General features: G+C 43.4%; 1 protein-coding gene across 2 annotated transcripts in view; it reads right to left on the minus strand.

Annotated features, from left to right (window-relative positions):
* si:dkey-26i13.8 (kinesin-like protein KIF19) overlaps window positions 1–21,536 on the minus strand; it is a 117,518-nt gene that overhangs the window by 12,596 nt on the left and 83,386 nt on the right. For both annotated transcript variants that reach the window (XM_068002823.1, XM_068002824.1), the window contains exons 13-16: window positions 19,476–19,746; window positions 7,720–7,841; window positions 4,569–4,735; window positions 2,886–2,991 (exon numbers count right to left, since the gene is read on the minus strand). In XM_068002823.1, coding sequence (XP_067858924.1) covers window positions 2,886–2,991; window positions 4,569–4,735; window positions 7,720–7,841; window positions 19,476–19,746 — 666 coding nt within the window. The remainder of the gene's footprint in view (window positions 1–2,885; window positions 2,992–4,568; window positions 4,736–7,719; window positions 7,842–19,475; window positions 19,747–21,536) is intronic.

The raw sequence follows: 21,536 nt of genomic DNA on the forward strand, positions 1-21,536 counted from the left end.
GATTTCCATTCGCAAAGACATCCATCGACTTTTACCCTTTGTTTCCTGTTACTGAGCCAATTTTGGATCCAATTTGCCACATTTCCCTGTATCCCATGGGCTTTTACCTTTCTGACCAGTTTGCCATTTGGGACCTTGTCAAATGCCTTACTAAAATCAATGTAGACAACATCCACTGCACTACCCTCATCAATCCTGCTTGTCACTTCCTCAAAGAATTCAATCAGATTTGTAAGGCATGACCTTCCCTGAACAAATCCATGCTGACTATCCCTGATTAAACCATGCCTTTCCAAGTGACAGTTTATCCTATCTCTCAGTATTGATTCTAATAGTTTGCCCACCACCGAGGTAAGACTGACCGGCCTATAATTGTTCGGCCTTTCCCTCGTACCCTTTTTAAACAATGGTTTAAAAAGGGTTGACAGCAACTTCTGAGCTGCCGGTTAAATTTTGTTTAAAAGTTATAAATTTCTTACCTAAGCCAATGCAATCGATTTTAACCCCCACCCACCTAATACTGTGTATAGATACCTTGGATGCCAGCAACCATCAGGGATCCTGTGTTGCTATGGACTGTCCTACCTCCACATCCCCATGCCTTGTCCTGCCCCATCCTCCCTCATTCCCTGCCCTGCCTCCACATCCCCATGCCCTGTACTTCTTTCACCTCCCCCATGCCCTGTCTTTTCTCCACCCCATGCCCTGATCTGCATCTACCTCCCCATTGCCCTAATCTGTCTCCACCTCCCCTGCCCTGCACCACCTCCACATCCCCCATGCCCTGTCATCCTCCATCTTCCCAGTGCCTTGTGTTCCTTGCAATGTCCAGTGTTGCCTTCATGTCCCCAAAGCCCATTGTTGTCTCTACCACCCTCTGTGCTGCCTCCACCCACCACTTCTCTTAGGAGAAAGTGTGGCAGTCAGCAATCCAATGAAAAAAAGATTGGGGAAAATTGGAGGGAAAAGCAGAAATAGTAAAGGGAACAAATTTTTTCTTTAAAACTGTCTGCAGATAAAACAAAAAAGTCGGCCAAACTCTCAACTTGATAATGTAATTCATGTCAAAAAGCATCATTTTGTTTCAAAACCATTCCCAGTAACAAAGACAATGCCTTAATTACTTTAATTATTTACAAATTTCACTGGAGAGTGAGTTTCCTGAAATTAATTGCAGTCTATTTCTTGCCGAAACTGAATTAACAATACCGCAATTGTTCATCTTGTGAGAATGTGACCATGTGCTAATAACACAAGCACTGATAGCTGCTCCCAGCACAAAAAGTGATCTAAATAAAACCCTTGATTGGGACTTAAACACTGAGTTATATTTTCTGACCAGCACCGTTCTCATACAAACACTTAACATGAATGAACTACATTCCTCTGTATAGGTACAGGCTATTTTAAGCAGGTTAACTGCTTTGGTTAAAAAAAGTGCTGTGGGAACTTATGAGCGAGTTAACTGTTTGTATGAGAACAGTGCCAGTTGGAAAATATACCCCAGGATGAATTTTCCGAGATTGTCTAGGTGCAGCAAGTAAAAGAAAATCAGCATTCCCTTAAAGGCGCCTACCCCGAGTTACTGTGTATTCATTTACATGGATGCAAATGTGGGGGAAGGCTCTCTTATGGACATGAGATCCTCCCCAGCCGATTCTCTTTTAATCACTGCAGCCAATGTGCGCAGGAACAGGAAAATCTGACTCCCTGATCCAAAGCTCCCAGTGGGAAAGAGTGCTTGCAGGGGGGGGGGTGCATCTTGGGAAATCACAGGCTATGTGTCCGCGATTTTCCAAGATGCCGTCCCTGCGGACGCCACTCTCGCTGGGAGTGCCAGATTGTGGAATCACCTCTAATAAGAGTTGTCAGAAAGTGTTTTCCAGGCTTTAGTTTAATCTTGGAGGCTCATGCAATGGTCAGAAAACATTTAAGCATCTAAAAGTGATTTAAGAGATTAAGAAATGTTAAAAGTCGTTTTTACAAACTGAAGAACTGCACCAACTGGCAGGGTCATGAACCATACTCGTTTGACCCCTCATCTGTGCTGCGTTATGTAATCTCAGTTGGGGACAGTTGTAGGGCATCAAGATTGGCCTCTGCGTCACTAGGTTAGAGAGTGGGAAAAACCAATCTACTCCTGATCATAATCCAGTGATCCCTGTTGGAGAGTGTGCATGTGTAGACGTCAGTGGGGTAGGGAAACAGGTTTGGTTTTGAAATTGTTTGAAAAGCTGCTGATAACCACTGTCCAGGCTCACACATGAAGAATAGTCACTTGAGGGAGGTACCAGAGCGCTGTTGGTGCTAGTGAAATTGGCAAAAGTTACCCCCTTATTATCTCAAGAACTTGAGCCTTCTTCAGGTTTCTAAAGCTTGTTTAAACTGACTGATGTGAATATGTTGCCCTTTTATTTTAGAAACATGGGTATGAATAGAAGGAATAAGAACAGAAAATGTTGAAAACACTCAGCAGCTCAGACGGCGAAGAGAGAAACAGAGTTAACATTTCAGGTCGATGACCTTTCATCCAGTCATCAACCTGAAAAGTTGGGATTAATTTTAATCTAACCGGCCTGTCGGGAAACTGACGGGACCAGGGACAATGTTAGTTTCACACCTACCTGGTTTTATTCTCCACTGAAGTCAACGGAGAGTAATATTGGGCGGGGTATAAAACCAGTGCTCCACCCTATCCCATAGGATGCCCGCCCGGTGAGTTAGGTTAAAATTGCTCCTGTTAACTCTGTTTCTCTCTCCACACATGCTGCCTGATCCACTGAGTGTTTCCAGCATTTTCTGTTTTTATTTCAGATTTCCAGCATTCGCAGTATTTTGCTTTTGTTTTTTCAATGAGTGGAAGGAGTTGATAGTCTCCTACTAACCTGCAGTAAAAGAGGTCCAGGCAGGCCGATGGGGGGCGGCGTTAGAGTTGGCAATTGTTTCATGTACCGTGACTGGGCGGTGGTTTTAAACACCTTATTGGTATCACTGTGAAAAGCATGTGTTTGACACGTTATTTGTAATCCTGTCAACATACATCATAAAATGGAAATATATGCACTGACACAATATAAACTGGATGCATTCTGTCTTTTTATATCTAATTTAGCTCCTTTCATACAGTGCTTTGACTCCAGCCCTATCTTCACTCATACTCCTTTACACTGAAGAACTGATACAAATGAAGGGAAAAGATTTTGTAATGCACCAGCTTCCTTGCTGCAGAATCTGTCCTGTTTATACTGTGGGGCAGATTTTGCGGCAAAGGGAAGAAGTGCAGTGTGCCAGTGCTCAGAAGTTGCAAACATGACCTTAAACTTAAATCTTTTAGAGTTTGATGAAGTTGGGGGAAGTTCCACACAAGCCGGCAATAGGGTTGCCATCTCTGGTTGGGTGTATTCCTGGGGGTTTCATCACATGACCTCCCGCCTCGAAAACCCCGCCCCCACACTCCCGCCATTGATCCATCCTCTGGGCACACTGCCTTCGCACGCCAATTAGAAAGCAAACAGTCTCTGATACCCGATTGGATTAATCTTGACTGTTAGTCAAACAGCCTTTTTTCCCCATCTCCATTATTTTTATAACTAATAACTGAAAGTGTTCAAAGAAAATGAAAAAAAAAACACATTTTCTTTTAATGCTCCCTATGATTTTTCTCCTGGGTTGCTGGCAGCAGGGTCCTGGAGATTGATCTACAATTCCTGGAGACTCCAGGACAATCCTGGAGGGTTGGCAACCCTGGCCGGCAATGTGGAGACTGCATTGCTGGCCTGTACAGGGAGGCTGAGACCCTGCAAGCTCACTCAATGTGACCTACATGTTGCAAGATGCCCTGCTGTTTCTCTTTGCTATTAGCAATATTCAGCTGTCAGACTCCACAGGAACTCCCCTCCCACCCCCACTCCAACAAGAATTTTGGTGCCTCTGACAGTACTAATGTTGCGATTGTTTACTTCACAGAATGTCCATCAGAGATAATCCTGTACAGTAAATGCAGCAGGAGTATGAGCAGACTCCTTATCCTGGGAGTGTATGAGCAATCGGTTTTGCACAATCTTTTTGCTCATTTATTGCGAAATACGCCACAAGCTAAATTATGCAGAAGGTGACCATGTGTGATCTGGGCTGTAACATCTGCAATCTGGGGGGAAAAAAAATCACTTAACAGGAGATAACTGCTTAAATTATTCAATAAGAAGAATGAACAGAAAGCTGTAAATAGAATAGGGCTTGTGATTTTGAAATCTGGTTCACTTAGCAATCTTCATTTGATTTGACAACAGTAATGCAAAGTTTACCAAAAATGCACAAAGCATTCGAAATGAGAAAAGGAAATCTAGATGCATTGAAGGACGTATAGTATAGGTCAATTAACTTTTCAAAAATCGCTATCAAATTTCCATTCAAATAAATACATTAGAGAAACTATTTCCCACCTCCCCATTAAATGTTGCTTCACTGTCCGGTTTATGTTCCAGTTGGTTTGAATAGAGAATCTGTGGATGGACAGGCTTCATGCCAACTATCGAGGATTAGTGTGGGAAAAGTCCTGGAAATGTTACCTGTCATATTCGGGGAGTATTGGAGGCAGTGAGTCCTTAACCCTGGCATGAAGCAATTTTCTGTTCTCGTGAACTGTCCTTGGCCTTATATCATCTTTATTTTCTTCCAGTGCCAGCACATAGTCTTCTAGGTTCAGCTGACGAGCAACATTCAGAATTGTGCCGTCCTGTAAGATACACAATAAGGAAGTGTAGAAAGGAACTGGGAAGTGTGTGTCTGCAGTTTTGCAAAATTCAATGTAATTTGATGCAGGCAGAATATGATGAGTATATCCAGAAAATAGTCAGCTCCTTACTCTGTGCTATTGAGTGGTAGAATGGAGTTACAGATTCAGGTCTGTCACAGATACTTTCTTGGGTTCAGTAGCATCAACCGTTCCTGTGAGCGGTCTTTTACTTCTATGGGAGGTGACTGTCACCGCCCCATATCTATCCGTACAATAGGGGGACCCAGAGGGCGTAACAATGAAACTCCCTTGTGATCTGGACTGGATCCCCATGTCTTTCACATGTGTATTTCTTCAATCTTTCTGAAGACAGACCATCATCAGATGAGAAGAAGCTTGGTTTTGAAGGAGAGCATTGGAGTAGTTGAGTCTGGACAGTGACAATAGTATGGGTGAGGGTTTCGGCAGTAGATGGGCTGAAGCAGTGGGGAAGATAGCAATTGTTAGGGAGATGGAAATAGGCGGACTTTGTGATGGAGAGGATATGAGATTGGAAACTTATATTTGCGAAATCATATAACAGAAAGTGCATGCCATGCTTTCCCACATTGATGGGTCATTTAATAACTCCTCTGCATCTTGTCTCACAGCCCAGGGCAGAACCTCCTCTCCCTGCTGTCTCCTATCTTTACGACTATCTTGCAGCACTTTGCTGCTTGACTGCCCTTTTTAGTTGTAAACAATTTTACAACACCAAGTTATAGTCCAGCAATTTTATTTTAAATTCACAAGCTTTCGGAGGCTTCCTCCTTCGTCAGGTGAACGATGTGAAAATGAAATCCTCGAAATGAAATCGCATTTATAATTCACAGAACAATGCTTGGTGATTACAGACAGTTTTTTCAACTGCCCGTTGCCAAGGCAATCAGTGTGCAGACAGACAGGTGTTACCTGCCAGGTCTCAGAATATACAAATCACCAAAAAAAAACAACAAACAAAAAAAAAACAGAGATTTAGTGTGTGTGTTCTGTTTTAAAAGCCCCACTCAGTGTCAAAAAGGTATTCCATCTTCTCCTCCCTCTCTCACAGACTGTCAGAAATCAGAGTTTTCCAACACAATGCTGTCTTTCCGAATACTCAGACAAGTTAAGAAATCACTTATTGTTTAAACTCTAGGAAAAGCAACTTCCACTTAGCATATAAATGACCTCTCGCAAGGAATGTTTTTTTAAAAATTCGTGAAGATACACATTGTTTTTATAAGTTCAGCATTAAAAATAACTCTTTTTTCCAAATCCTTTCTAGGCATTAATGGTCAAAAAAAATCCAAAAATGTTGATGATTCCAATTCCATTTATCAAAAGCAAAATACTGCGGATACTGGAAATCTGAAATAAAAACAGAAAATGCTGGAAGACCTCAGCAAGTGAGGCAGCATCTGTGGAGAAAGAAACAGAGTTAATGTTTCAGGTCGAAGACCTTTCGTCGGAATTGGAAGATGTTCTGTTCCAGTTCTGAGGAAAGGCCTTCGACCTGAAACATTAACTCTGTTTCTTTCTCCACAGATGCTGCCTCACTAGCTGAGCTTTTCCAATTCCATTTATGTTTTGGAGTTCTGTTTCTACTTATTATAAAGTGTATAATCAGTGAAACTTCTCCATTCTGCCCAGTAAAGCTTTCTTTTCTTTTTTGTTATGTGTACAGAGATCATAATTTGTATTTAAAAAAACATAATTCCAGCACCTGCTCAACTTCTTAGCCTGAATATAATAAATGGCATGGAATGAATGAAGGGGGAGGGGCAAGCATTCCTCTTGTGATGCACAGGGACATTGTTTATGCATCTGTGAAGATTCCCTCTGTTCACTATTTCTGGTGAAATTATAAACATGTTCCAGAAATACAGAAAGGAAATCATCACAAATGCATTTACAGTTTAACTCGTGAGCAGAGGAATTCTTACCCCAGGGAAAACAAAATAGAACAAAGGGAGAAGTACAGAATAACCTTAAAAAAAGCATTATTTTAGGGCCACACTTATTGTTCATCCCTAGTTGCCCTAAGAAAGCGATGGTGGGACTTCTTTTTTGAATTGCTGCAGACCTCATGGTGATGGTGCATCATAGTAACTGTTTTTCAACAGATTGGCTTGCCAAGGAACTTCAGATGGCATTAAGAGCCACCACGTAGTTACACAGAATTACATGGAATTTTACAGCTTAAAAGCATTCAGCCCAACTGGTCTGTGCCAGTGTTTATGCTCCACACGAGCCTCCTCCCACTCTACTTCATCTCACCCTAACAACAAATCCTTTTATTCCTTTCTCTCTCATGTGTTTATCCAGCTTCCCCTTAAATGTATCTCTGCTAATCGCCTCAACCACTCCATGTGGTATCGCATTCCACATTCTCACCACTCACTAGAATCATGTGTAGGCCAGACCAGGGTAGGGGCAGCAAGTTCCCTTCCCTGAAAGACCAGTTGGGTTTTTAGGTCAATCTAGCAGCATTAATAGTATTTTTTTTTATGGTGCTACCCACAAATTACCAGTTTATTGAGTTCAGTTTCTCCACTTGCCATGTGGGATTTGAACTTAAGAGGATAGATTTTCAACTTGTCACCCGGGCGTCAAACTGCTTTTGTGCATTGGCCGTCTGTTATAGAAACCACCTGATCTGCTCCACCTGGGCAGCAAAGTGAAAACCTATCCCATGAACTCTTGCTTGCTAGTCCAGTTGTGTAATCATAACACTCCCATACCCTGGTACAATCAGAATTCCTTCAACTCATTATTGAATACTGGGAAGCACTATTAGACCTAATAGCAATTTTTAGGGTTTTGAAAACAATAATAGTTACTTTCTGGCCTCCTTCCGTGCTGTAACCTATGATTCTAATATTCTAATAGTATTTAATCGCTGGGGCCTAAATGGTCCAACAGAGATTTAGCTGTTGGTGCAAACAAAACAGCAGTTGTATTACCCTCAATGTGTTGGAGGTGACGGTATGGAGGGTGACCAGGCTGTCTAGTGTCCCCTCCTCCATCTCTTGCCAATACATGGTGTAGAGATTGTGCAGTTGCTGCGGAACTTGGATGTTGTGATCTAGAGGAAACAGAAGTATCATCAGCAGCTATATACAGCCATCAGGCACCAAGTGAGCATACACTATACAAATATCAACACTAAATTGATTCAGATTGATTCCACTGTAGGGATCTCAGGACATTACTTTTGAGGGATAGTCACAATATTATGAACCAACACAAATCCTGCCATTATTCAAGGAAATTGAAGATCCATGTCCACGTAAAAAAGCTCTGTCATGGTCTTCACAATCTATTTTCTCTTGATCAATCATGGTTATTGTGATTTGAGTACAAGACAAATTAAACTAAGCGTCCATACATGAATTTTACATCATCACTGCACTAACAGCAAAGCCTGCTCCCATCATGCATCATTGAACAGGCCACATAACAATGTGGCCCAGCGAACAAACACCCCCTCTAACCTTATCTTCCTTGTAACTATCATCCACCTGGTCTTTAACTGCACTGAACTTATATCCAATATATCCAGTCTCAGATTGGTGTCACTTTTTGTGCTAGTAAGTTTCCAATCTTATGCGCCAATCAACAGGACAGGACTAGGCCATTCAGCCCCTCAAGCGTGTACCACCATTCAATTAGATCATGGTTGATCAGTACCTCAACTCCATTTATCCACCTTTGATCCATATCAATTAATGCCCTTACCTAATTAGGGTATCAAGGGATTAAGGATCAAGGTGTCAGCCTTGGCTCAGTGGGTAGCACTCTCGCCAATGTCAGAAGGTTGTGGGTTCAAGCCCCACTCCAGACACTTAAGCATATAATCTCGGCTGGCACTTCTGTGCAGTAATGAGGGAGTGCTGCACTGTCGGAGGTGCTGTCTTTCAGATGAGACTTTATACCGAGGCCCTGTCTGCCCTCTCAGCGCACATAAAAGATCCCACGGCATTATTTGACGAAGAGCAGGGGAGTTCTCCCGATGTCTTGGCCAACATTTATCCCTCAACCAAAACCTAAAACAGATGATCTGGTCATTTATTTCATTGCTGTTTGTGGGACCTTGCTGTGCGCAAAATGGGTGCTGCGTTTCCTATAGTAACTGAATCTACCCTATCAATTCCCTTTATCATATTAAACACCTCGATTAAATCATCCCTCAACCTTCAAGGGAATACAAGCTAAGTTTATGCAACCTGACCTCATAATTTAATCCACATTGTCTTTGCTTCTTTCTGCCATTCTTTATCTACAGCTCTGTCTTTGCAAATTCAATTACTCTCTGCCTTTTTTTGATTGCTATCTTTTACTGACTCCAGCTACTGTTATACTGCACCCTTGACAACAGCCAATAACCAATCATGGTGCCATCTTCAACCAAGATGTGCTTAAAATAACTGGGTTTCTGTCTCTGGTAAAATAGCGGACAAAGGAATTTCTTATGAGTGTGTTAAGCCTCCTTACACTAAAATCACACCACATGATTTCACCACATCTGTAACTTCTTTGAAAAGTGGTACTGCTTTAAAGCTATTGAATTGCAACAGTGAAGTTTTGCCATTAATATCTCTTTTAGAAATGAAACTATTTTAAAGGAATGACTGAATTACTTCCATTAACTATAATTCTTTGTTCTCTAAATGGGATGCTGATGGCAAAATTCCCTGCTTCAAACACCTCTCTATTGAACTTGTACAAACTATAAGTTTTGAATCAGGGGACACCAGGCCCATGTGAGGAGTTATGTCTCATGTCAGTGCTGACTTGGTCACACTGTCAGTATAAAATGGCAGCAGCTCCATAACTTGAATTCCTCTTTCTCAATCCCCAGACCAGCAAATGCACTCCTCCTTTCCACATTCACTACATTTCCCTCCGTTTCCCTCCCCTCCCCAGCTGCTTGCTTCATCCTGTACCGCCAGCCAACTCTGATTGCCACAAAGTTGAAAATAAAATTTAAGAAATGATAGATGCATCCAGATTACATATACTACATACATGTTGACTGGAGGATGGCTTCATTGTAATGCTGATATCTTGAGAATATAAGGTTGCAGTAACTAATATGTTGTCACATTGATCAGGATGTAAACGGATGAATGAGTTTGAAGGGTTGTATGTCAACTGGAGGTGAACCCATTAGGTCCCATTACAGCTGCACTGTACCTCCATTCAATAAGAACTTTATCTGCCGCATGTGTTTTTTATAAACAGCAATGATTTGAAACTGGACAAGCTATCTTTATGTGCCTTGTTGACTTAATTACATTATTAATAAGGTCAGAGGTTAATTAGTTATTGGTAGTCTGCACACATATGTAGCATGAATGCACATGCAACTTAAATCCAAAGAAGCACTGTGTCAGTGTGAAAATAGGACACGTCCACCAGACAATTAATGAGCCTGGATTAGGATGGAACATCTCAACAGAAACAAGATAATATACTTTGCTCCAAATAGCTTGTTGGAGATTACAGTATCTGTGTAGAGATTCTTGCTGCCTCTGTGCTTATCAGATCAAGGACATCAGGCATGCCAGCACAACCCTTCATTACCATTGATCTAGCTTCCGAATCTAACATTCCTGCAGGGTCATATATGTAAACATTGCATGAGGAGAATAGCACTGATCATCCTCGACTTTGAAAAGGTTGCAGACTGATCAGAGCCGAATGCATATTTGTAGGAGAGTCAACCGTCCAATCCTTTCTGCTTTCCTCCTGATTATTACAGATTCAGACACAGTTCCGTGATTTAGGTCTCATACAGTCTCTTTACAATTCTGAATTATAGGATTCTTGAATTATTTAAATAGTTAAATACTCAGAAAGAAGTGTTACTGACTATCAATCTAGCTTCTGAGTCAGAAGTTATTATAATCTGAAGACTTGACCTCAGTGGGACTGTACTCGAACTGTACACAGCAGATTTATATATTTTATTTAAATAACAGTATTCTTACTGGCAGTTGGACTTACTGGAGATGAAATTGGACCATGTAGCGTCCGTTTTGTAGGTGCTACGCGGACACCAAAGTCCCAAAAATGGCGTCCGAGATAAATGCACAGGACGCCATCTTGGTAAAGGGGTTTGCGTGCGCACCTAAGGACTGTTGGCAGCATGTAGAGTAGGGAGATGATGGCGCAAATCAGTGTCCAACGCTGATTTCAAGCAGCCGGTGAAATTTTAGAACTCCATGCTCCAGCCATTGCACTGTCTTAACCTCACACAGCTGAACAGGACTTAAACAGCAGGAAGGACCCCCCAGCACCCAGCCACCAGCGCTATTTAAAGGGATCATGAAGTATTTACAGGTTAGTTGCTGTATTATTTATTCTGCCTGCTGGTGCAATTGTACGTCTTTTTGGAAGTTTCCTATACTTGGATAAAGTTGCAATATTCTATAGAGTGGTCTGGCTGGTCTTGCAGTACTTTTAGTGGCATTTAAAATAGTGTGCTGAACAAAGTCGCTGCCAGACATGGGTGGCCTGCTAGGGCTTCCTCTGGGAATTGAACATGACTGGGAGAATGAAACATTTACCTGAGGAAGGAGGAAGCCTCCGAAAGCTTGTGAATTTAAAATAAAATTGCTGGACTATAACTTGGTGTTGTAAAATTGTTTACAAGGGAGAATGAAGAGAAGCCTTGCAGAGTAGGTCAAGCTGCTAGAAGAGGGAGGAGGAGGGCAATCAGCAGGAGGCCATATCCAAGAAGGGTCTTCAGGGAACAATTCTCTTACTGCAACTTCAGTGATGACCAGTGCATCAGACGCCTGCGGTTTACTAAAGAGGTTGTGACTGAAATTTGTCAACTGCTGCAGCCACAACTGCAGCCTCAGAGCAGGGCAAGGACAGCATTGCCTGTGGCTGTCAAGGTAACCGTGGCACTTAATTTTTACGGCTCTGGCTCCTGTCGGGCTGCTGCTGGTGATATAAGTAACATCTCGCAGTTTGCAGCACACTGCTGTATAAGGGAGGTCACTGAGGCTCTGTGTGCACTCAGAAACAGATTCATCTCATTCAGAGACAAACAGCAGGGGCGAGGGTGAGGGTTTACTCACATTGCAGTCTTCCCCCTGGTGCAGGGTGCCATTGGCAGCACACACATTGCCTTGCGTGCTCCACATCTGAACTCAGCCATACTCATGAACAGAAAGGGATTCCACTCCCTCAAGTTGCAGCTGGTGTGCGACCACACGTAGAGCATCATGCAGGTCAATGCCCGCTATCCTGGCAGCAGTCATGATTCCTTCATCCTGTGGCAGTCCTCCTGTCACCTAGCTTTCAACCAGCACTGCAAGTCAAAGGCTGGATACTGGGCAACAAGGGCTAGCCCCTCATGAAATGGCTCATGACTCTGGTCTGGAGCTCACGCACATGTGCAGAGCAGGCCTACAATGAGAGCCATGCTGCCACACAGAACATCATAGAGCACACCATAGGCATCCACTGCCTGGATTGCTCTGGAGGAGCCCTGCAGTACTCAGATGAGTGGGTATCAAGATGTGTCTTTGTATGCTGCATGCTGCACAACCTCGCCATTATGAGGAAACAGCCCTTGCCACCGCCTATGAGGCGAGAACCTGAGCATGAGGAAGAGGCGGATGAAGAGGAGGAGAAGGAAGAAATGGAGGAGGATGTGGAGGAGGTGGAGGAAGAGACGGAGGAAGAAGTGGAGGAAGAGGCAGGGAGGCTACAAGGTAGGCAGGCCCTTTCTGCCAGGGCTCTGCGTGTTCAGATGATTAATGAGCGATACCAGTAATCTCAACGACACCTCCCCATTCACCAACACTCCCACACTCCTTACCTCTCCTCTCTCACATGACCATCAAATCGTCCTCCTTGTGATTACACATTGCTTCCTCCCTCAGCTCATTGCAGAAATAAAAACCACCACCAAATGCAAATTCAAACCAAAATTTATAAATGAACACATGAAATGATGCAAACAAACTGAGACTATTCACCCTTGTGCATTCCCTTAGTGCCTTCACCTTTCCCAGTGCTCCTACGAGGTGCATCCCCAGTGGCTGGAGCGTGGGTGGTGGGAGGCTGCTGACCATCAACTGAGGAGAGTGCAGATGGCCTTGGAGGACAACCTCGAGCAGCTCTGGGCCGAGAGGGCCAAGCTTCAGACAGCACCATCTCGGCCTGGGCAGCAGCAGTCTGGCCTGGTTGGCCGACAGGCAACAGCAAGGGCACTGGCGGAGTGGCAGGGGTGGGAGCAGGAATGTTGTCATCCTGAGAGAGGACAGCAGGTTCTTCTTCCATGGAGCCACTGCCGCTCTCCCGGCCTGTGCCTCTCAGCAAACCTGGTGATCTGTTGGAGATCTGCTGGAGTGCCGTGATGTCCCGGAAGCCCCTTTCAACAGTGGTATCCAGAGCCACGAAAGCAGCAGTCTGAGCTCCAAATGCAGCAGTCAGATCTTTGATGGCAGATGTTTGTGCTGCAATGGAAGCTGTGACATTGGTCATCAGACACTGCATCACGGTGGGTTTCACAGGTGTGCTGATGGAGGTGACCACCTGTTCCATGTGGGAAAGGATGGTCTCCAAGCTCTGCGCAAAGCCCTGTGCCAAGTTGGAGCTGGACTCCTCCATGCCCCTTGATATTCATGCACATCCCTCCAGTGCTGCCACTGGCCACAGCCTCAGAGTTGACCCTTCCAATGATGACCAGCACTGTCTCCTCCATCGGAGATAGGGCACGTAAGCGCACCTGTCCTCCTCCAGTTCTTTCTTGCTGCCTCCTGTTAGGCGCCACCTTCTCCTGCAAGAAAGAGGGAAGTGAGTCAGTGAGTGTCCTGCAAGATGTTTGGGTGATGTGGTTGCCATAGTTGAATAGCTGCCAGTGTGTGTGATCTGTGAGTTGTGGGTGCACAGCTTGCAACAGTGGTAATGTGTGAGGGGGAGATGAAGCATCTGAATTGAAGAGTTATGTACTGATTGAAAGAGTTTGTCGGTAGGTAGGTGATGGGAGTGTAATACATGGAGCAGTGGATGAGGCTAGTGTGCAGTTGGTAGGATATACCACTTGACTGTTGGACTTACTCACCTTGACAACTCGTGTCAAATCATTGAACTTCTTCCTGCACTGCATCCATGTTCTTGCCGCTATTCTCCTGGCATTGACCTCGTCCGCCATTTCCTCCCACTGCCTCTTGAGCATATGTCTGGAGGGCTTCTTGTCCCCCTGCAGATATAGGAAGCCCCTCCTTCTGTCCACCTCTTGCACCAAGGCCTCTAGTGCATCATCAGAGAACCTTAGACCACGTTCTCTCACAGACGCAGCCATTCTTCCAACTATCAGAGCCCAGGAATCACTTGTCACACAACACCCACCATTTCCTGCAGCCACACTGCACCTCCCCTTTAAGAGGTGCAGACTGCCTTTAAGTAGTGCTAGCCATCCTGATATCGAGGCCCCCTGCCGATGCGTGCAGCCAAACAACATCAAAGGTAGCACTGGCTGCACGTGGCAATCATTTAAATCAGCAGGCAGCACAAATTTTATGTGCTGCCTGCATCGCAACCAATGGGCGCAAGTTAAGCGTGCACTGCGATCACAGCCACATTTTCGGGGGTTATCAATTTAACCCCCACTGGGTCTGATTATAACTTGGCCAAAGAGTTTACCTGTTTCAGGCAGTAGGGCCTTTTAATATGCAAATCGGTGACCTATGACATACATGAGTCCCCTGGGAGACAACTGGGTGGAGTGTGCACTGTGTACAGTCCGACTAATTTTACTGGCACTACAGCCGAAGGGGATTAAAAAAAAGGTAAGTTTTAAATTACTGTTATGAGGCCAAGAGGGGCAGGAGTACTCCTCTGGGCCCCACAAAAAATAATCTGGGCCCATTCCACCCTGGACTCCCCCCTTACTCCACAATCTCAAACCCCCCTCCCAAGACTTACCTTGCTGCCGGCATGGCGGCCCCCCGATATTGGGCTGACCTGAATCCAGCTAGCCAGTTTGGGGCGGGCAGCTCACCGGTTCTATTTAAATGAGACCCAGGCCTCAAAATGGCTCTGGCCTCTTTTCTCCGGCACCATTGGGCGGGAAGCATACTCCGCTGGTCAGCTGGCCAAAAGTTAAAATCTACCCCAATGTGCCTTCATGTTCTCGCAACAGATTTTAAATAAAATGGCTGATCCAGCAGGGGAAGGCCCATTCAAAGATATTATTCCAGAAGCAAGGGAAAATAACTCAGATTTTTAACAGAGACATATTTCTCATCCGTCCAAGAAAAAAATCACACCAGCTTTAAAATACAGATGTAAAGGTAAACACTTTACATGTTCTTGTGTTATTCAGCATTGGGCTTTTGTTTGTCTTCTCATTTTTTCATCTGCTTATTAAGATGAGTATTGGCCTTGCTCAGTAACACGTTCAGCACCAATAAGCCTTATCTTACAACAATAACAACTTGCATTTCAATAGCACCTTTAACGTAGTAAAACGTCCCAAGGCGCTTCACAGGAGCGATTATCAAACAAAATTTGACACCGAGCCACATAAGGAGATATTGGGACACGTGACCAAAAGCTTGGTCAAAGAGGTAGGTTTTAAGGAGTGTCTTAAAGGAGGAGAGAGAGAGAGGTAGAGAGGCAGAGAGGTTTAGGGAGGGAATTCCAGGCCTTGGAGCCCAGTCAGCTGAAGGCATGGCCCCCAATGGTGGAGTGATGAAAATCAGGGATATGCAAGAGGCTAGAATTGGAGGAGCGCAGAGATCTCGGAGGGTTGTAGGGCTGGAGGAGGTTATATTAAATGCAAATAGAGACCCCTCTCAATTTCTGTGATGTTGGGTCCAAAATCCAATCCAATCAGAATTACAGTCCTCACTGCTTATAGCGGCCGTGTTGGTGTCACTGCAATTTGCCTGCTATACATGGTGGCCGATATATCCAATATTCCACCAGCAGGGGCTTTTCATTTCACACTCAGTCTGATCCTTATCTGCCAAATTAGCATAAAACGGGCCAGAGGGGAGATGAGGAGAATTCTTTCTACGTAGCGAGTTGTTATGATCTGAAATGCATTACTGGGGTGGAGGAAGCAGATTCAATATTAACTTTCAAAAGGGAATTGAAAAAATACTTGAAGGTGAAAAAATTGCAGGGATATGGGATCGTCCTTCCACAGAGCTGGCACACACTCATTGGGCCAAATGGCCTCCTTCTGTGCTGTATGATTCTATGATTCTATTTGAGATTTGTGTTGTGGGGACAAAGGCTGTTTAGTGTGATTACAACATTAACACTATTGAAAGGCAGACTGGATGGGTAAAAAAACATTTATTTCTTAAAAGTGTTACATTTTACTTTTACTAAAAGCTTGTATCTTAGCTACAGGAACCAACTGATAACAAGTACAATGTCTGATAATGTCCTTCCGTACTTGCAGCTGGGGAGTTTTTGAACTGCTGAGCAAATAAGAATATCAATGGTAAAATATTTATGAGTGTGTACTTTAATTACTGCAGTTGTCTCCTGAATTTCACACAAGGGAGGTTTAAACATTATCACATATCACATCAAGAGTTTAAGAACTGCAACTGTGGGACACACTTTTACAAATAAAGACTTTAAGAAGTGTATAATTATAGCCAATTAGGATCTACCAACAAGCGAAGCATCGACAAGACTGCAACCACTAAGTGATGGCATCTGTTATTTAAAGAAAGAAAGAAAGACTTGCATTTATATAGCCCCTTTCATGACCTCAAGATGTCCCAAAGCACTTTACAGCCAATGAAGTACTTTTGAAGGGTAGTCACTGTTGTAATGTAGGAAACGTGGCAGCCAATTTGCGCACAGCAAGATCCCACAAACAGCAATGTGACAATGACCAGATAATCTATTTTAGTGATGTTGGTTGAGGGATAAATACTGGCCAGGACACCGGGGAGAACTCCCCTGCTCTTCTTCGAAATAGTACAATGGGATCTTTTACATCCACCTGGAAGGACAGACAGGGCTTCTGTTTAACGTCTCATCCAAAAGATGAACCTCTGACAGTGCAGCATTCCCTCAGTACTGCACTGAAGTGTCAGCCTGGATTATGTGCTCAAGTCTCTGAAGTAGGACTTGAACCCATGACCTTCTGACTCAGAGGTGAAAGTGCTATCACTGAGCCACAGCTGGCTCCTAATAGGTCAACTCAAGAGCCTGAAAAGAAGCTTTGGGAAAAGCAACTAAATCAAATAATGATCACCTAAAAGTGCATTGAAAAGCACAGACAATGTCAGATTTCTGTTAAAATTTCAAAGCTATTTTTACTCTATTATACAAACATAAAGTGATATAAAAAAAACTGAAGAATCCCACCCCCCATGGCTCCGGTGGTTAAGGCAACAAGTAACTGAACCAGAGAGACGCGGAGGGTCACAGACTCGGCCGCTGATCTGTGCTGAGGTAGCTAATCTCAGCCAGGGCTGTGGCTGGACTAGGAAGTGAAAGCAAACTGGCCATGGTTTGTAGTGCGAATGTGCTGTTAGCAATATCATAATGTGGAGATGCCGGTGATGGACTGGGGTTGACAATTGTAAACAATTTTACAACGCCAAGTTATAGTCCAGCAATTTTATTTTAAATTCACAAGCTTTCGGAGGCTACCTCCTTCCTCAGGTGTCCACATCATTCACCTGAGGAAGGAGGTAGCCTCCGAAAGCTTGTGAATTTAAAATAAAATTGCTGGACTATAACTTAGCAATATCATAGCCATACTTGTATTCAGATGTGAGCTTAACACAGAAGCAAACAATCATTCTAGTGAACCAAAAAGACACCAATTTATAAATGATTAGGGCATGGGTTGCACTACCTTTTATTTGTCATATTTAGCCACGTTTTAAGCAATTTATATTCAAGCAATATAAATATTGTTTTTCATCCCTGCTGTTGTAGGCCAATATATTACTGAACCTATTAGCATTGCATTACATAACTGAGGTGTTCTGAATGGGTAATTAGGATTTATCATCGTAACATTTTTGTGAAGAAAATACAGTAATTTATAAGTTTCGACTGGCGCGAACCAAGCTATTTTCTGCATGAATATGTAATGACAGCAGTTCCCAGAGGGCAAAGGAATGCTGCATAGGATAGAAAATTCCAGCAACTGCATACAATAGACTAAAGAGATCTATACTGCAAGGTTTCTTTTGCTTGTACATAAAATATGTATGAAGGGAAAAAAGACACTGGATTAAAAAAAATGATTAAAAGTGAATGTTTAATCAAATAACCATATAAAATTTTATACATCTATAAATAATTCTTATAGTTCACATTTTTTAAAAAGTAAATGGCCTTTAATTTCACTACATTACTATATCTCCTGGCCAATTTGCTTTTGTCAATGTTTCACCTCTCTCCTCCTGTCATTGCTGAGGTACCAATTAGTTGCCTAACAGCCCAAGTAACTGTTTTTCATGTGTGAGTCTTAATAATGTGTATCAACAGGATATTGGACCTGCTAACTGAGCATCAACTGGTTTTAAACCTGGAACCTCACTGCTCTGTACAACTCAGCTAAACACGATGAACTCGTCGACCCATTCGTTACCTAGCAGCTGCCAAGAGGATTAGGCCTGTTTGAAGAGAATAAGTAGTGAAGACAAGCTGACAACTGGAAGGATACTGGAGAAACAAAATTCTAAAATTAGAAACCAAATTCAGCTTGCTGCCAAAATTGCTGAGTCACAGAGTGGTATGGTGCAGGCTCATGTTTGTAACTCTCCGGGCAGTGAGTTTCCAAGCTCGGTCTAACATCAGTGTGGAGGCATTGAGCTGAGGCTTGAGGCTTTGCCACAGAGATAGTAGAAAAACAATTATAGGGTAAATCACCCAGCCCACCTCACCAATCTCTTTGTAGCCAGCTCAAGGGCAGCACAGGCCCAATTCAAAAGTGAGCCCACTGAACATATCACCTAGTGCTTAGGACATGGTGTGGGAGTGCCACTAAATGAAACATTGTCCCACTTTGGGTTTTGCTTCCTTAATTATCAATGTCACCTCAACCCTGTAAAAAGTTACTGCTCTGGAACATATTCCATAGTTTGTTACTTTTTATATTCTCTATAAGCTCAAGGATACTGTAAGATTTTCTACTTTTTGTTTTCACATTGTGTGGCAGGAGTGTCACGGCATACAGTTCCTATCACATGGTAAAGAGTGAATTGGAATTTATGTAACTGGATAATATAGGGGAATATCATAGTGGTTTTAACATTTTCTTATCAATGAGGTATTTGAGTAAATTTTCATTTGTTTTTAACAGTAATTTTATTCTCTTCTTTGTCCATCTGGCTTGATATTTTATAGACAAAAAGGTCAGAGGTGCCCAGCCTGCTCCCAGGTCACCACTAATGTCCACTGTAGGTGATAGGGAACACTTAAGTGTTTTCCTTTACCCTCACTTAACACAACACCTCCACTGTGGTGGGAGTGCTGCGGCAGACACTGAGGAGCAGCAGGCTCTTAGCATCAAGTTACTCCACGTAAGGCCAGTGACATTGGGGTTTATCAAACAGGAGATCCAGAGGTGATGCAGTTCAGATTGGAAAATGGGCAGGTTAGGATTTGAACCTGCATCCATCCATCCCAACTCCACTGAGCGAGATATAATGATTGATGTGCATTATAACATTCTAGCTGTCTGACTGATAAGTTGCATTTACTGTACCATCTATTAGCTGCCGTTGCTGCTGTATAATTTCATCACAGAGTGCTCGGTGTTGCTCGTAACGCTGGATGACAAAATCTTTCTGTTGCAGGACGTTCTCTTTCCACAGCATAGCAGACTGGATCTCTGTATTCTCCACCTCCAGCTCATGAACTTTACAGAGCAAACTCATGATCTCCTGCTGATCCTCGTTACTAATCCACTTTGGCAGCAAGTCCTCCATCTTTGAGACTTTCGCCTTGGTATCCCCCAACTTCTGTTCCAACTCACACTAAGAAACAAGAAGAAAAGGAAAAACTTTTAATGACTCGGCTTAATGTTCTGAAATGTGGTTTACGTCCAAAAGCAATAATAAAGTAATGAGAAAGTGTATAAATGTATAAACTCCAACAAATGGGTCACTGAATCCACAGGTGCATTTCTGGGTGCTGCACCAATATTCCTGCATGAGCTCCTTTGAATGGCTTGCCGGGGCACCATCTCAGTACTGAAATCTCAGAACACAGTGGAGGTAAAGTTTCACCTTCACTGCCTGACAATAACCTGGCCGAGTGGATCACCCACCGTTGTAGAACCCACTCTCGCCTCTGAGTCAGAAGGTTTTGGGTTCAAGCCCCGCTCCTGAGACTTGAGCACATAATAAAGGCTGACATTTCAGTGCACAGCATAACAGAGAAAACTATAGCCCTCAGACTGTTTTTTGTTCCGAATGCAAGGCTCTTTAATGAGCCTCAGCCTATTGGTATTTCAATCTCAACCATTCTCCCTAACATCAGGTGGTGCTGGGGGAATCTGCAATCATGGTTCAGGGTCAATGTTCTGGTGTTTAAATCAGTTCAACTACCAACTCCTTTATTCACCCTCATTGTCATCTCTTCCCTGTGTCTGCCTCAGGGCTGTAGCCAGCACCATATGCAAACTTGTACACTTTTCACCCCTTGGGGGAGGCTCCTGATGCAACAGCTGAGTTTCTGTCCCCTGGGATCTGCACTCCTTGATGACCTGCTTACTGCCATAAGAAACATAAGAAATAGGAGCAGGACTAGGCCATACGGCCCCTTGAGCCTGCTCCACCATTCAATAAGATCATGGCTGATCTTCGATTACAACTCCAATTTCCTGCCCGATCCACATAACCCTTGATTCCCTTAGAGTCCAAAAATCTATCGATTTCAACCTTGAATATACTCAACGACTGAGCATCCACAGCCCCGTGGGGTGGAGAATTCCAAATATTCACGACCCTCTGAGTGAAGAAATTCTTCCTCATCTCAGTCCTAAATCGCTGACCCCTTATCCTGAGACTATGTCCCCTAGTTCGAGACTCTCCAGCCAGGAGAAACATCCTCTCAGCATCTACCCTGTCAAGCCTTCTAAGAATTTTATATGTTTCAATGAGATCACCTCTCATTCTTCTAAACTCCAGGTACAGTCTGTACCTGATGCTGCTGCTGCTTCACTGTAGCCTGGAATTGGGAATTTTGGGACCTGTGACTGGTTAGGAATTCCCACCCACAATACAGAGTGAAGCAGCTGTGTTAGATAGGAGCTACTTCTGGGAATACAGTGACAAGATCGTCAAGGAGATGGGGTGCCTCTGTGAACTGGGTGGTGAGCAGTAACTTTGTGAACTATGTGAGCCGGAGGGAGGATACAGTGTTTTGGTGAACTGCGTGGGGAGGCTAAAAGGCAAAACGTGCTTTGTGAACTGGGTTGTTAGAGGTGGAGGGTGCTCATGAATTGGAGGGGTCAGCTGAGACTATTATATTTCAGGACCTTGGGATTTAATTTCTTGTGGCAGAATACTGGTTAATGCATATACATACCTTGTGCCCCATTTGAACTGTCCAGCTTTGAAAGGAGGTGAGTAAGAGGGGTATACAAATATATAAGGTACTGAATGGAAAAGAAGATTCTATTCACTATTCCAAATTAATTTGTTCTGATCTTAAACCTTGACTGCAGGACAGACACAGGTACAACCTGGTAAAAGGCAAGTCTCAGGACTGATGTTTGAAAATCTTACATTACAACAGTGACTACACTTCAAAAATACTTTAA

Source organism: Heptranchias perlo, chromosome 22 (genome assembly GCF_035084215.1).
Source record: "Heptranchias perlo isolate sHepPer1 chromosome 22, sHepPer1.hap1, whole genome shotgun sequence".
NCBI classification, from domain to species: Eukaryota; Metazoa; Chordata; class Chondrichthyes; order Hexanchiformes; family Hexanchidae; genus Heptranchias; species Heptranchias perlo.